Source organism: Aphanomyces invadans, assembly GCF_000520115.1.
Source record: "Aphanomyces invadans strain NJM9701 unplaced genomic scaffold supercont1.3, whole genome shotgun sequence".
NCBI lineage: Eukaryota > Oomycota > Saprolegniomycetes > Saprolegniales > Verrucalvaceae > Aphanomyces > Aphanomyces invadans.
The window spans coordinates 1,603,241-1,617,973 of NW_008580148.1; the positions used below are offsets into that span (position 1 = coordinate 1,603,241).

General features: G+C 54.7%; 5 protein-coding genes across 7 annotated transcripts; 1 reads left to right on the forward strand and 4 right to left on the reverse strand.

Annotated features, from left to right (window-relative positions):
• Positions 1-946: 946 nt before the first annotated feature.
• Positions 947-3,252, forward strand: H310_02161 (hypothetical protein; the record flags this gene model as incomplete). The annotated part of the gene is made up of 1 exon (XM_008865582.1): positions 947-3,252. The coding sequence occupies one exon, from the start codon at positions 947-949 to the stop codon at positions 3,071-3,073; it is 2,127 nt and encodes a 708-aa protein (XP_008863804.1). The 3' UTR covers positions 3,074-3,252.
• A 2,296-nt stretch (positions 3,253-5,548) lies between these two features.
• H310_02162 lies at positions 5,549-7,262 on the reverse strand. Of its 2 annotated transcripts, XM_008865584.1 has the most exons (4): positions 6,929-7,262; positions 6,833-6,881; positions 6,398-6,761; positions 5,549-6,343 (listed from the first exon to the last, which is right to left on the reverse strand). In XM_008865584.1, exons 1-4 carry the CDS (start codon positions 7,231-7,233, stop codon positions 5,550-5,552), a joined length of 1,512 nt encoding a protein of 503 aa, XP_008863806.1. In that variant the 5' UTR covers positions 7,234-7,262; the 3' UTR covers position 5,549. The 2 variants fall into 2 exon arrangements, with proteins under 2 accessions (XP_008863806.1, XP_008863805.1); XM_008865583.1 differs by having other exon boundaries at positions 5,549-6,761.
• A 390-nt stretch (positions 7,263-7,652) lies between these two features.
• On the reverse strand, positions 7,653-9,434 carry H310_02163 (hypothetical protein). Its single transcript, XM_008865585.1, has 4 exons — positions 9,109-9,434; positions 9,013-9,061; positions 8,587-8,956; positions 7,653-8,535 (listed from the first exon to the last, which is right to left on the reverse strand). Exons 1-4 carry the CDS (start codon positions 9,393-9,395, stop codon positions 7,766-7,768), a joined length of 1,476 nt encoding a protein of 491 aa, XP_008863807.1. The 5' UTR covers positions 9,396-9,434; the 3' UTR covers positions 7,653-7,765.
• Positions 9,435-9,738: 304 nt separating this feature from the next.
• On the reverse strand, positions 9,739-11,628 carry H310_02164. 2 transcript variants are annotated; one of them, XM_008865587.1, is made up of 5 exons: positions 11,239-11,628; positions 11,129-11,177; positions 10,894-11,060; positions 10,697-10,845; positions 9,739-10,629 (listed from the first exon to the last, which is right to left on the reverse strand). In XM_008865587.1, the coding sequence occupies exons 1-5, from the start codon at positions 11,598-11,600 to the stop codon at positions 9,788-9,790; spliced, it is 1,569 nt and encodes a 522-aa protein (XP_008863809.1). In that variant the 5' UTR covers positions 11,601-11,628; the 3' UTR covers positions 9,739-9,787. The 2 variants fall into 2 exon arrangements, with proteins under 2 accessions (XP_008863809.1, XP_008863808.1); XM_008865586.1 differs by having other exon boundaries at positions 10,697-11,060.
• Positions 11,629-11,670: 42 nt separating this feature from the next.
• Positions 11,671-12,786, reverse strand: H310_02165 (hypothetical protein; the record flags this gene model as incomplete). Its single annotated transcript, XM_008865588.1, has 2 exons — positions 11,671-12,422; positions 12,658-12,786. The coding sequence occupies 2 exons, from the start codon at positions 12,784-12,786 to the stop codon at positions 11,940-11,942; spliced, it is 612 nt and encodes a 203-aa protein (XP_008863810.1). The 3' UTR covers positions 11,671-11,939.
• Positions 12,787-14,733: the final 1,947 nt, after the last annotated feature.

The following is a 14,733-nucleotide window of genomic DNA, read 5'->3' on the forward strand; positions in this document are numbered from 1 at the left end:
TGAGTGGACCAATCAGAGCCATCCATGTCGAGTGTACGAGCCATGATGGCCATCGACCTTGCGTCCGGTCCATCGAAACGAACGCACGAGAGCATGTGAGTGAAAGGAAAGGTGGTCCTTGAGATTTAGTTCTGGACATTCGATGGAGCATTCGACCACAAAGATAGGGACCTCCGCGCGCTCGCTACCCGAGTGTGGTCCGCAATCCTCTTGTTTAGTACAAGAAGCTTGTTAAAATGCTAGTGCAGTATGTCTCCGTCCGACACATTTACATGAAGAATGGTGAAAACGCATCGTCGACACTGTCCTGACCACCTTTGCACATCGACATTGTCCTCTAGCGAAAAGTAGCGACGTCATGGGTTTCAAACGCAATATGGTCTCCCGTTCGTTGGCGATGCATGGGAGCGAGGCCCATGCACGGCCATCGTCCATTTGGGCTCGTTGAGGGCATCCTGCGCTGGAACCGGTCGATGAAAGACGTACAACCATGGGCAAAAACACAAAGGTCGACCACGAGCAATTCAAGTTGGAAGGCTGTCGTGCATCCAATCGCTTCCAGTCGCATTCTCCGCTCTTCACCCTTCCCGCCGGACCAGGTCCGATGTCAAGTGACGGTGGCACTCGTCTTGGCTCCAACTCGTCCAAGAATTCCCCGTTGGCGTGTGATATACCGCCAAACGACTGCACCAATCCGACCAATCAGCGTCGAGACGGACAGTATGTCCGCACTACATTCCGCCGTGCCTAGTCACTTTTCCACTTCGCTGGCCAAGCGCCGCCACAGCCAGCGATGGCGGACCAGGACATTGAGAGAGCACTGCGGCCAGAGGCAGCCACCTCCTCGACGCGAGCACAGCCCTCCACAGTCGAGCACAGGACGGCACGGGTCTGGTCTGTATGCATGAGCATTGTTCACGGAGCCAGGCACTGCCTGTCAACGTTGATGTTCGTCGTCCGGTACGTTCTCGTTCCAGTCAGCGGCGTTGCCGTGTTCGTCATTGTGAGTCTCCTTCTCGTGGGGTACTACGTGCTCTACGTCGTGTTGTTGGTTGTCCCGAACGTGGCAGTGTCGTTTGCGATTGCGTTTGTCATTCCGTTCGTCAACCCCAAGGCGCCGTCCCCGATCGATTGGGAACACCAGTGGACGTTTTTCACGTTGATGGCCAAGATGGACTTTGCCGAAGCCGAGTTTTATTTGACCAACAACGTCAAGTCGAAAGAGTTGGTGGCGGCCGTGAAGGCTCGACGCACCGCCAGAGGACCACGCGACAAAGCCAAGGCCGACCACGGGATCGACAAGTGCCTGCACTCGATGGTGACGACCCAAATCACGACCGTTCAAGCCCTGATTGCTGGAGGCAACGATTTCATCGAAACTCGCGACCAGGCGACATTGAGTTCTGTGCTTGGCGCCACGATCCTGTTCGTGTCGTACGTGGCGTACGTGAGCACGAAAGACTTTGTCTTGGGCGACATTACGTCCAAGGTCCACGACGCACTCGCGATCCTGTTGCCGTGGCTCTTGGTGGAAGAAATCGGCGTCGGGCTCTCGTTTGTCCTGCTCCAGTTCAAACACCTGTCGTACAAGCTCAACTCGGTGCCGAGCGTGTTGAGTTGCACGAACGAACGACGGAAACGAGCCCACTCGAAGTCTAGCATGTTTTCGATGCCCCCCACCATCAAGGCGTATGCTACCTCCCCCGCAGTCCGACCTCCCACCCACCCAGAACGCCGCTCTCATCGATTCGGCTCGGCTGCAAATGTGACGCGCGATGTTCGACTCAACAAAGACGCGTTTCGGTATCACGTCAACGTGCAGGGCTTGAGCGTCGGGGTGGGAGCGACAAACCTGATGGACGTGGCGACGTCCATCACGTCGCTGTGGACGCTTCTGTTCCTGGGCCAAGGGTACATTGTCGACACAGTCACGTCGATGAATACACACGACCAAGTGTGGGTGACCAGAGTGTACTGGTACTGCGTGGTCGCGTCGGGTCTCGTCATTGCGTTCTGCTACACGCCATTCTTCTTCCGTCCGACTGCCGAGCAAAGGGAAGAATTCGAGTCCGTGTCGGCAAGCTGTGAAGCGTCATTGACGCTCGAACGCTTGTGCAAGGTTCAAAACCACCTCCTCGACGTTGTGCACACCAACACCCAAGACGAGAGCTGCTCGAACGACGTGGCAGATGGCGCTACCGACGCCCTCGCGTCCCAATCTTGGCACGAAATCACCCGCCGGTTGCGCGAACTGGCCCTGATCAACATGGACACGGTCGACATTGTGTCGTTCGCGTTGTACGTGGTGGCACTGAGCACGTACGATTTTGAAGCGGGCACTGTCCGCGATATTCCCGTGAATGAAGACTCGCCCTGGGGAAATGCTGGCCACAGCAGCGACAATGCACGATTGAAAACGGTCGACGTGTTAATTGACGACCTGGCCACGCAACAGGTCAAAACGTCTGTCCCGCACACGAACCTGGCCGCCATGGATTTCGCCGGGCCGATTTGGTCTTCGTATTTGGACTCTCCGATGGAGCACATGCCCCCCGTCGACGGCAACGTGCCCGTCACGAATGATGTGTTTCCGTCCATCTTGCTGCGCATTCCGAACGAGCGATGGCGGCATGGCCACGGCCACATTAGTTTGAGCGACATACCCGTCATGGGCATGAGCTCGCTCGGCGCGGTGCTCGCCGAACGGAAACGGACCCACATGAAAGATATTTACGACAACCCGCTCGTTCAAGAAAAACGCATTTACGTAGCTCCAAGGCAAGGCGACTTGATGTGCATCGGCCTCGAAATCAAGATCATGGCGCATTACGTCGTCAGCATCTACCTCGTGGCGAGCCATGGCGTCACCTTTGGTCGTGGCCCCGTGTACGTTGCTTTCGGAGAGCTCCAGTGTGATGTTGCGCTCGTTCTGACCGACGGGGTAGCACCCAACCTTCCGCTAGCTACGACGTTCTATGAAGTAGCGCGGGCGGACCGCATGCGGGCATTCCATGACTGTGTCCTGGACATTCCGTCTCCGTCGACTTCGTATGCTCACACTGGTGAGGAATAGGGCGTTCGAGGGAGCTACGGGGCAATGGTTGGCCAAAGTAATCTCTTTACCGACGAAATCCATCGGATCGCATGCCTGCTCGCCAGTGTACTTTCAAGTAGTACGTATTGTACGTGGAAGATCCTTTGTTTTGAGCAACATCTCAACATGCTTGGGCCATTCCTGGCTTCCTGTGCGAACCTACTCCATTTCGCGAAGTATATGTCTTGACATTGCCAACTCGGCACCACAATCACGTCATCTAGTGACATGGCTAGTGCCCTGTAGTGGTCACCAGTCCTGCCGAGCAGGTGAATCCCATGACAATCACACGTCTACGTATCGCGGGCGCGCCATCCACACGTCTTTTGACCTGAAGCAGTCCACGACGTGGCACTGAACGACCAAGGGTGGATCCTTGGACATTCAGCCACGCTTCTGCGAGAAACCCGCTTCAACTCGCTCGCAATGGGCGACCGACTACGCGGAATACACCAAATTGACGGGGTACCATAGAGCGCAGGAGCTGTAGAGCTAGTTGCTCGCTTGAGCCCACAAGAGGACGTTGTACCCACAGAAACGTTGAGGTCAAGAAAGAGTTTGCGGGCAAGGGAACTCGACAGGGGAATGGGGAACGCGTTGTCGTGGCAGTGCGACGTGGGCGGAGCGACACAAAACACTAGCTATCGACATCGATGGACTGACGCGAGGAATTGAAACCGCATCCAGGACAAGTCGGCGCACAGCAGAAGATCGTGCCGATGCGTCGTTGAAACGCCTTGCCCAGGTCAAAGTTGTCGACTACTTTGCTCAGATAGTGCGACACCAGACTTGGAGCACGATCAGGACGCAGAACTCTTCAAAATACAACTCTATGACCTGACGCGTCGGCTCGTCCGGACATGCCTCCGAGTCCCCAATCTTGGACGTGACCCCGAGCATCACGACGTCCACAGAGTCAGAGCTACCGCCCACACAAACGTTGCCACGTTCGGCTAAAAACAACTCCTGTCTTTGTGAGGTTTCGACATGGGCCACCATGCTCCGTCAAGCAACGAGTTACGATGACCTTCAAAACGTGAGGATGTTGGCACCTCGGTTGAGACGCGAGTGGGAGGGGAATCCTATCTTGAGTTTCATCATGACGTAGGAAGCGTCATTGACAGTGACTGCGATGACTTTGCGAGGTGGAGGCTGCGTGAAATGTAGGGCAACCGACAACTCGCCCAAGTCGAGGGCTAAACATTCCACAGCACGCGAGACACTGAAGTTGGACGAGACGTTCTGAGCTACACTGGATGATCAACAGCGCGTTCTTGCGTACCATTCACAAACTGGACGGGCTTCAAGCAAGGTACATGCTCCATTCAACAATACAACCGCGAGCTGCGCTTCCTGGCAAGGCAAGCTTTGTCTCGTTGGCAGCTGTCACATTGGGCGCCTCGCACCCGTTTGTCGTCACTATCACAAGATGGACCGTATGACGGAACTGTACCGAATGCTGCACCCAACGCTTTGAATCGTGCTGAGATGCTTGAAGCACCCAATGGCATCCAAACTCAACCACATGGACCGCCGCTTTGCCAGGATGACAGGCCACCGCCTTGCAGCGGCAGGGACGTTGCGCACGACGGGGCCACAGTTAGATGCCAATCATACTAGCCCCCCGGAGCGAGCCCAATATGGGCCAGCTTGCAGCAACAATTCATGCCGCCGATAACTCGCAAGCCGAGCGACATCACCAAACGATGACGAGCGAACTGACCCACACCAAGTACACCGCCGAGTAGGGAAGCGATACGGCTCGAACTCGCAGCAGGGCATGCACTCGAGCACGTCGGGCCAACAGGATCAAGGGAAAACTTCAGCATCGAATCATCAACTCCCCACCAAGTAAAACGTTAGGACAACCCATGTAGGTGCCAATACCGCCAAAACAACTCAATCTAGACATCCTTGATGACGTCGCAAGGACGAGCCCTCACCGTGAACATGAGGAAGCCCAACATGCGCGTCGGTAACCTGCAATAGCCACAATGTTGTCGCCAGTCTGTATTCTATTCCGCCGGACGTGACGCAGAGCTGCGTCGCACTCGACAGCTCGTGAACTTCCACCGCGTTGAACAACTGCTCGAGGATGTAGAGTTACGCTGCAGTCGCGGTCAGGATCATTTCCATCGGGTTACGGTTTTGAATGACCAGACGGGTCGGTTGCGCTTGTATGCGACGAGGTCTATGGGCGCCCAGCTTCCAAGGCACGAAGGACTTGCGAACCGATCCGTGTGAGGCTGCATCGTTAATTGACTGTGTTGTATTGCACGAGCGACGACAGTATCGAAGTCGGGAGATCCTGGTGTCTCGAGGCTCGCATGCTGCCCCGAAGTTCCAGTCAACTTGGCGTCCAGGTTAAAGTTACAGCATTTCGTCGCCTGTCGCTTGGTTACGTGGACATTGCGTGAAAGCGTCGTCCACGCTGTGGTTGCCAACAAGACGTTTTTCAAGTAGAAGGATCGCTGTTGGTGCGGTCGGGAGCATCGACACTGTCCCTTTCACTAGCTATCGGCACCAATCGTCCGGCGGTTTTGACGGACTCGAGTGAACGCTTCTTCTTTTTGGACTGCGTGGACGCGTTCGTATGGGTGGTTTGCGCCTTACTCTCGCCAACCAAGAGTTTGTCTAGCGCGTGGATCATCGCGTATTGGGTCACAAACTGCGCCCACCCGGCGCCCATCGGGTGCCGTTGGAATCGAGGCAGCGTTTCCTGGATAAGTCGGTCGCGCACATGCTTCAACAAGGGGTCGTAGAACTTGTTGTCGTACTCGCCAACGCTGGAATCGTTGACAGCGTACTTGTGGTTGGCTTGAAAGACCATGTCATAGCGTTTCAGGACATCCGACGGAACACTGTTTGCAAGCGAGAGCGGCGCGCGCGGCGCAATGTGCATCGCGTAAATGTCCGCGGCGGACAAGTGTGTCGGTGTCATCAGACGAAAGTCCGCCAAGTGTTTCCACGCGACCACGCACTCATACATGAACTCAGACTTGGCAAACGTCGAAAAGTCCCGAAACCCGTCGTTCGTTTGCAAATACGCATCCAGGATGCCAACGGTTCCTGCCACGTGCGCTCGAACCGGCAGTGACTTGGCCAGGTACGACTCCCACAACGGATGGACGATGTGTATCCCGATAAACGCATGGCCGAGCGCCACGTTGACCAGCACGTCCACATGCCACTTCGCCAACGTGTCGTTGTCGTAGTGTACGACCAAGATCGGGACGTAAATTGTATACGCTATACCAACGCACTTCAGTGTCCCGTCGTCGACGTAGTCAGGAGGCGTCGTACCCAAGAGAAAGACCCGCCCACTTCGTTGAAACGCAAGCCGAAGGCCAAAGTTCTCGACGACTGTCCGCACAAGGACCGCCAGAATCAACGTCACGACCACCATGGCGCCGAACTCCCCGTACAAGATAAACGTCACGTTGTCCACGACGCGAGTCGGACAAACGGACAAGTCGCACGGGTTGTAGTCTGGTGCGTACAGCACGACGAACAGCGGCAAGTTGGCGACGGCGTGCATGAAGACTCGCGGTGCGGAAGTCCATCCGTGGTGCAGAAACGTTCGCATGAGCATCATGTTGGTCTCATTCACACGCTTGCGATTGGAATGCGCCACCATGAGCTCCGTGAGTTTGAATGTCACGACCACCTAAACGCGGCAACGCACCACCGCATGAGAACAGGCGTCGATGCCAACCGACAACGATGACGGGGGCTTACGCGTAGCTCGGCCAAAAAGTACCCCAGGAGCGCCATTTGCAGGGGAACTCTACGGGCGAGCGGCCACGTCAAGCCATGGAAACGAATGGGACGTACCCGAACGACAGGTATCGAGTCGCACAGGGAATGCTGTCGACAAACAGCGCCCCTGCACAACGGGCACAACAATAGAGAAAGATCCAAATGGCGGTGACGGCCATCTCGATGGGGTTTCGATACCGGATCGCGGGGTTACGTCGGTGGCGTAGATAGAGACCAATCACGATGGGGATGTACAAGCCAGAAACGAAGACCATGTACAGCACGACGCGGATAATACCGTCGGGGGGCGTTGCGATCGCGGTGGTTGCTTCGTCCGTCCCGAGCGCCAAAGAACAATTGACTTCCCTGACGGACCTCATCCACGACGGCCGACTCGTTTCAATTTGCGACGTTGTGATGTGTGAAACTGTTAACCCCCCGGGGAAGGTTATGCGAAGGCATATTTCATGGAGACACGACAAGATGGAGGCAAGTTCATCCTACGACTCGCCCGTCATTCCTTGCCGGCTGCACGAACGGCTTGCCCCGTGTACCCCCCAACCATCACGAATTGTACGGCATTTGAATTCCATCGACGTACAGGAGCCACCGTAGGCGACCATCCTATCCACACCCATCTTGGAGGAAGTGGTATGGTACGTCTCATGCGCCTGTTCACTTTGGTGTAAAGGAGTCTTGTGGATGCCCACCGCAACCCCTGCATCCCCCACGTCCTTCTCCCGGCAGCATGGCGTCGGCGGTGGAAGCGGTTGTATTTCACAAACGACTTTGAATGACACGTGAATGTTTGGTTCATCTTATGCTCCATGTGAGCTCCTTCGTTGCATCGCGTCCTGTCCGACAATCACAAGTGGGCATGTATATTCAAGAGGACACACGACTGGACCGCGTTCATGGCTCGCTCTCGTCGACGTCCCACGGCATGTCGTCTTGGCTGGCGGTCACGACGCTGTCACGTCGGCTCTCGATGACCGACAGGCGATTCTTCTTGGGTTGGATCATCTTGGCGACGGGAAGATTGTCTGTTCCTTCAGATTGAAGCATCAACTCGAGTACGCTTTCCGTGTGGTGCCTTATCACGAACGTGGTCCATCCTGCACCAAGTTCGTGCCTTTGGAAGCGAGGCAGCAGGTTCGTCACCATGACAGTGACCACTGCGTCGAGCAGGACATCGTAGTAGTGACAGTTGAGCGACACCGCGGTCGAGCTGACGGCGTACTTGCCGTTGGCTTCGCACGCCGTGGTATATCGTGTCCGTACGCTATTTGGCACAATCCCTTCCAGGGAAAACGGCGCGCACGGGGCAAGGTGCTGGCGGTAGATTTCGTCCACATCGAGGCTTCCAGGAGCTTGCGTTCGAAAGTCGACCAGAGTTTTCCACGCTACCACGCACTCGAACGCAAACTCCGACTTGGAAAACGTCGCAAACGCCGTGTACCCCTTGGCCGTGCGCAAGTACGCATCCAGGATGGCCATGGTGCCGTGGAATGTCTCGTTGGTCGGGGACCGACGGCTTCGACAGGAGTGAATGAGCGGGTACACGATGTGGATGCAAATGACGGCGTGGGACATGAGGACCGCGAGTAAATTGTCGACCGAGTACTCGACAACCACGAGCGCGTCGGGAAACACAACGAGAAAGAGCACGTCCACGATGGCCACTAGAAGTTGGCCAGTCAAATGTACAAGCAACGACAAGGGGGAAAACGTACACAGGATCAGGACGCGATTGCTAATCTGGAAGGACCTCCGTAGTCCGTAATTGTCGACGACTTTGCTCAATTTGAACGAGAGCAGGACCGACAACCCCGTCGACAAGACGAGCTGGACAGTGTGCAGCGTCGAGACGCGATTCACGAGGTCATCCGAGCACGTGGATGCACCGCCCGTGCTATAGTCCTCGACGTACAGGATGATGAACAAAGGACACCCCCACACAAGATACAGCCCGACGCGATGCTTGGAAAATGCCCCGCTTCGTACAAACTGTCGCAGCCAGTGGACTTTCCTGGACGGTTGCGTCTGCGAACTGTCTTCGACCATGGCCACCATCATTTCGGTCATGTGGAATGTCAGCACTACCTACTCGCCACAACGTCGTCACGATATGGGTTGCACGATGGTTTTGGATGTTGTACATGGAGCTGGGTCAAGATGTAGCCCAACAGGGCGCATTCGGTGGGCAACCTACGCCACCGACGTCAACGACAGCGATGGATTTTGTCGAGGATTACCCCATCATCAAGTAGCGCGTGGTGCATGAAATCTCGTCGTTGAACAACAGACGCAAACACCGCGCCAGGCCATTCAAGTATGCCGCAAACGTCGTGACAGCCATTTCGACGGGGTTTCGGTACCGCAGGAGCGGGCTGTCGCGTTTGCAGTAGTACGCGAATATGGCGATCGGTGCGTACGAGCTCATGACCAGCGCAACTTGGACGAGCACGCGAATCGAGTCGTATTTGGGGGGCCCCCGGTCGTTTATCAGAGAAGAGTTGACCGGGCCGTGTGTTGAATTCATCGAGACGTGACCTCGGCTGCGGTGGGCACGTCGTTTGGGTACTATATTTAGACTACAACTCGGACTCCAAACCACGTTGATAAGCCCACTCGATGCCACTTCTCGACAGTCGTCTAGCCTTTCGCGTGTGCTCTCCTTTCCCAACCCGTTGGGTTTTAGTTGAGATCGTAGTTGTGTCGAGTGTTGAATGAATTCGAAGCGCAGTCGTCCTCCTTTTGTCGTGCACGACAATTTTCTGCAAGTAGAGCATGCCTCCCACTGATTGCACATGAGCATGCCATGAATTCACGGCCATCGACGATGCCTCGTCTCCTCGACAATTTTCCGCACATTGAGAATGTTTCCCTGTGATATGCACATGTGCTTGCAAGGACGGCAGGTCAACGACGTTGTCAAGAATGCCGGACATCCATTGCGTTAACGCGCTTGGCGTTGTGTTCCTGCGGCTTGTCATCGTCGCCGAGGGTATCACCCCCCACCGACGAACGTAGCATGCTCTCTCGTCGACTTTCAATCGGCCCAAGACGTCCCGACGAACGAAGCAACTCGCCTTTGATCGTCGGCATCGTTCGATTCGGCTGCAGGAAAGGCTCGCATTGGTCTCGGTTGAGCATCTTGTCCAGCGCCATTTGCGTGTTGTACTTGGACACAAAGTCTCCCCAGTTGGCGCCGAGCGCATGTTGCTGGAACCGCGGCAGCGTTTCCACGACGATTTTGTCCATGATCGCGTCGAGCAGGACATCAAAGTAGTTGACGTCGCGAACCATTTCTTCCGGCGCAATGCTGTACTTGCTGTTCGCTTCAAACGCGAGTACGTACCGCTTGAGGATGGATGGCGAGATGTCCTTCTCGAGCGACAACGGCGCCGCGGGGGCAATGTGCAGCTCGTATATTTCAAATGCCGAGAGGTGGTCGGGCGACTCGATGCGGTAATCCACGAGCGTTTTCCACGCCAAGACGCATTCCAGGCGAAACTCGGACTTGGCAAACGTTGAAAACGCCTTGAACCCTTCCGGCGTGTGCAAATACGCGTCGAGGATCCCCGTTGTGCCTTTGAAAGCAGCGCCGTCAACGTCGTGGTCGGGCATCATGTATGCTTCTCGCAGCGGCAGCACGATGTGGATCCAAATGAACGTGTGCGCAATGAGGATGTCCATGAAGAGGTCGAGTCGGTAGCTCAGCACAACGTCCGTGTCGAAGAAAAACGCCAGGATCGGAAAGTAGATGCAAAACCCTGCCCATGACATCAACGTCCGTGAGGCATCGCCCACGTCGTTCTCAAAAACGAGGCAGCGACGTACAGAGAAACAAAATGCGACCGCTTGCTTGAAACGACCGACGCAAGCCAAAGTTGTCGACGACTTTGCTCATCTTGAACGACAGCACCATGGACGCAACGACAATGACGAGGAATTCGGTCGCAAACAGCGTCGTCACTTTGTGGTTCAACCTAGACGGACACTGTTCCCCGTTGTACGAACTGTAGTCGTTGCTGTACAGGATGATCACGAGCGGCGTATTCCATAGGATGTGGATCAAGATGCGGTACACCGAGAGGAGCCCGCGGCGAAGCAGCGAGTGCAAGTGCGACAGATTATGGCGATTTACTTTCCGCCTCTCCGCGTGGGCGACCATGAGCTCCGTCAAGTTGAACGTGAGCACGACCTATTTCCATCGGTCAGTTGTGGCTACAACTCCATGGCGGTCTGCAGGTCGGGGTGTATGGTGCGTACCCTTAGTTCAGCTAGCAAGTACCCCATCAGTCCCAGCTGCAGAGGAATCCTACGTGGCACATGACTCACAACGAACGAAAGACGTCCACCATCTACCAGGGCCGTCGTACCCAAACGAGAGGAGCCGAAACGTGCACGAGAACTTGTCGACAAAGAGCGACCCCATGCACCGGGCAAAGCCGTACGCGAACGCTGCCGTGGCGGTGAACGTCATTTCGACAGGGTTTCGGTATCGAATCGCGGGCTTGTGGCGGTTGCAATAGTACAAGAGAATCGCAAACGGGAGGTAAAAACTGAGTCCAAGAATCGCCACGATGATCGTGCGGACGATGCCGTCTGGTGGTAGGAGTAATCGCTCGATGGCTCCGCTTGGGACAGTCGGCACCGCCGTGTCGTTTGCGCCGTTGCCCATCTCGCGCGCCTCACACAACACCAATTGGCTCCGCAGCGACGCGACTATAATTGGCACCATCGACGACTCGAATCGCTTCTAACAATAGGCGCCGGACGTGGCTTGTCTCCAGGACGATCGATTGTGCGTGCTCTTAGCGTTCGCATCTAGCCCATGCGGCTGCCGAATATGATTAGACCCCCGATTGTCGACAATGGAAATGTGCATTCGAAGCGATCAAGCTAGTGACATGTTCAAGGTGTTGACCACACTCATCTGTACTACCCAGATCTGGGAGCGGGTGCAGTCGCTTGTCTATCATCGCAGTCGCTTGTGTATCATCCCTGTCATCGAGTTCGCGCCCGCGAGAGACGAACGCAAGTCTTCCGTTTCAATCGGCCCGTGCTTGGCTTGATTGCCTCATTCTTGATCGTCGACGTTGGAGTGATGCGTCGGTGGCCAGGCGAGTCCTCCGTTGGGATCAGCGCTGTATACGACAACTAACTTGAACCAGCCCACGCCGAGAGCGTGCCGTTGGAATCGGGGGAGAGTTTCATGGAGGATCTTATCCACGATGGCGCCCAAGAGCACATCAAAGTACTGGTACTGTGCCCACCGCGGCCCCTCGTCAGGGTTCGCGCTGCTCTTGGTGCTTCCCTCCAACGCGACAACATGTCGCTTCAGTGGTGTCCCCTTGACGGTGTTGTCCAGCGGGAATGGGGCTGTCGGGGAAAGGAACTGATTGTAGATCTCGATGGACGCGAGGTGTCCAGGAACTTGGGATCGATAATCCACGAGGGCTCGCCAGCCCAAGACACATTCCACAATGAACTCCGACTTGGCAAATGTTGTAAACGCCTCAAACTCTTCGCATGTTTCAAAGTACGCGTTCAGGACCGCCCGCTGTCCCTCGTAGCATGTTGGAATTCCGAGGCTCCAACCGAAGCAACACACGGAGTGGAAGCACGATGTGGATATAATTGAGTGCATGGGCAACCACGACGTTGATGACAACGTCGACTCGATAGTCGATTACTGCCAGCGTGTTGAAGAGAAATACCAATACTGGACAATACACCAGCAGCACTAGGACGACTTGCCAGCGGGTTGACAAGATGAACAAAGCAAGTGTTCGTACAGCACGACAACACGCGTCCGCTATCGATCGCCGAAGGCCTAAGTTGTCGACCACTTTGCTCATCTTGAACGACAGCGCGACGGACGCTGAAAGCATGAGCGCAAACAACGCCATGGACCAGTTGATCATCCACGACAGGATCGCTGGTGGGCAGTTTGTGGCCGGTGTACGCACTCAGGTCGTGGGACGACAGCTCAACCATCAGCGGGGATATCCAAAGCACATGGAGGACAAAGAGACCGAACTTGTGGTGCCGACTTCGCAGGTATCCTTGGATCCATCGCATTCGTGTGGAGTTTCCACGTTAGAGCGTGGGCCACCCCGCGAAACGTTAACCTGTTCCCAGGATGAAGATATTTCGTAGCTGGTAGCTATCGCTGTCCCCCATTACCCCCTTGCTGAAGTTGACATTTGGTACACTTGAGCCCTGTACACTATGGCTCTCCAAGTGTAAGTTCGCATTCGTGGCAGGAGCAGCAGTACATAGGTCTATCCTGGACCCTACGCCACCACCATTTGAAAGCGAACGTAGTGACGTACAGTGGGTGTCAGAAGTCATCATACGATTGATATTCTCGACTTGTAGGCGCTACAGCTCTAACCTTTCTAGCTTTTACCTCAACGCAGATGTTCATAGTCGCAAGGACACCATTGATATATCAATTCGTTGAGGCTACAGGTCCTTGACATGCATACTTGGCATGATATGATGATTAGAACCACTTTGACCCCCAAATCTACAGCCAAAAGTCATCATACGAATAACAAAAATTCCCATGATATCAAGTGTTCATTCAAGTTTAGTACTTCGTGGCACCACCTTTGTTTGCAATGACCATATTCAAGCGCTTTGGCATGCTCAAAATGAGCTTTTGAACGTACTCGACTGGAACATTGTCCCAAATTTCCTGGACTCGGTTTCGCAGTGCATCAACCGATGAAGGAGGGTTACTACGAATCCTACGCTTAACGTACTCCCATACATGTTCAATGGGATTGAGATCAGGGCTTTGAGGAGGGTGGTCGATCTTCTCGAAAGCGTTTTCATCGAAAAACGCCTCCACTTTCTTGGCCGTGTGGATGGGGGCATTATCTTGCTGAAAAATAAAGTTGATCGGAAGGTCGAGCAAAATAAAATCCTCGGGCAATTTTTCCTTGAGCAAGTCAAGATAGACGGTCGAGTTAACCTTTCCTTGAAGATGGACCAAAGAACCCGTGCCATTCCATCCCATAGACCCCCATACCATAATGTTAGAACGACCACTTTTGAAAGTGGGAACAAGGCACTCATCCTTGAACTCTTCCCCTGGCCGACGCCACACATACACTCGACCATTCGATCCAGACAGGTTGAAAGGACTCTCGTCAGTCCAAAGAACTCGTTTCCAGTCCTCCACCGTCTTGTTTTTGTGCTTTAGTGCATAGGCCAAACGCTTGGCCTTGTTCGCCTTGGACAAAAATGGTTTCCGACGGGCTGCACGGCCCTTCAGACCCTTCTCTTGTATGCGGCGACGAATTGTAGAGGCAGAAACATCCTTGTCGTGGAAAACTTGAAACGTTTCCACCAAGGATTCGGCACTGAGGCGACGATTTTTTTGCACAGCACGCACGACAATGCGGTCCTCACTGGGTGTCGTGGCCCTTGGTCGGCCTGAACGCGGCCTAATGGCCGTTGTACCAGTCGTTTTGAAAGCATTTACGATGCTTTGAACCGTGGCCTTGGACATGTCCAGCTTTTTGGCAATTTTGCCAAGCGAAACGCCTTGCGAAAAGTTGGAAACCACAAGATCACGAAGAGCTTGTGGATGTTGTTGCTTGGGCGGAGGTGGTGGGTCTCCCGGGGCGTGCAGTCTCCCGGGGCGTGCAGTTGCATGGAATCGTCCACAAGGGTACTAACTTGATGGGAAAAGAAGTTGTGACGATTTGTTCTGTTATCGGATGCCTAATGCACTCTTGGCGCCAAAATTCTTGAAATCGTATGTCGACTTTTGACATGGATAATTGGGGGCCTTGAACGTCCAATCAATCTTTTGAACCCAAAATTGAGCCAATAGGATTGTGATTTCATGCTGACGA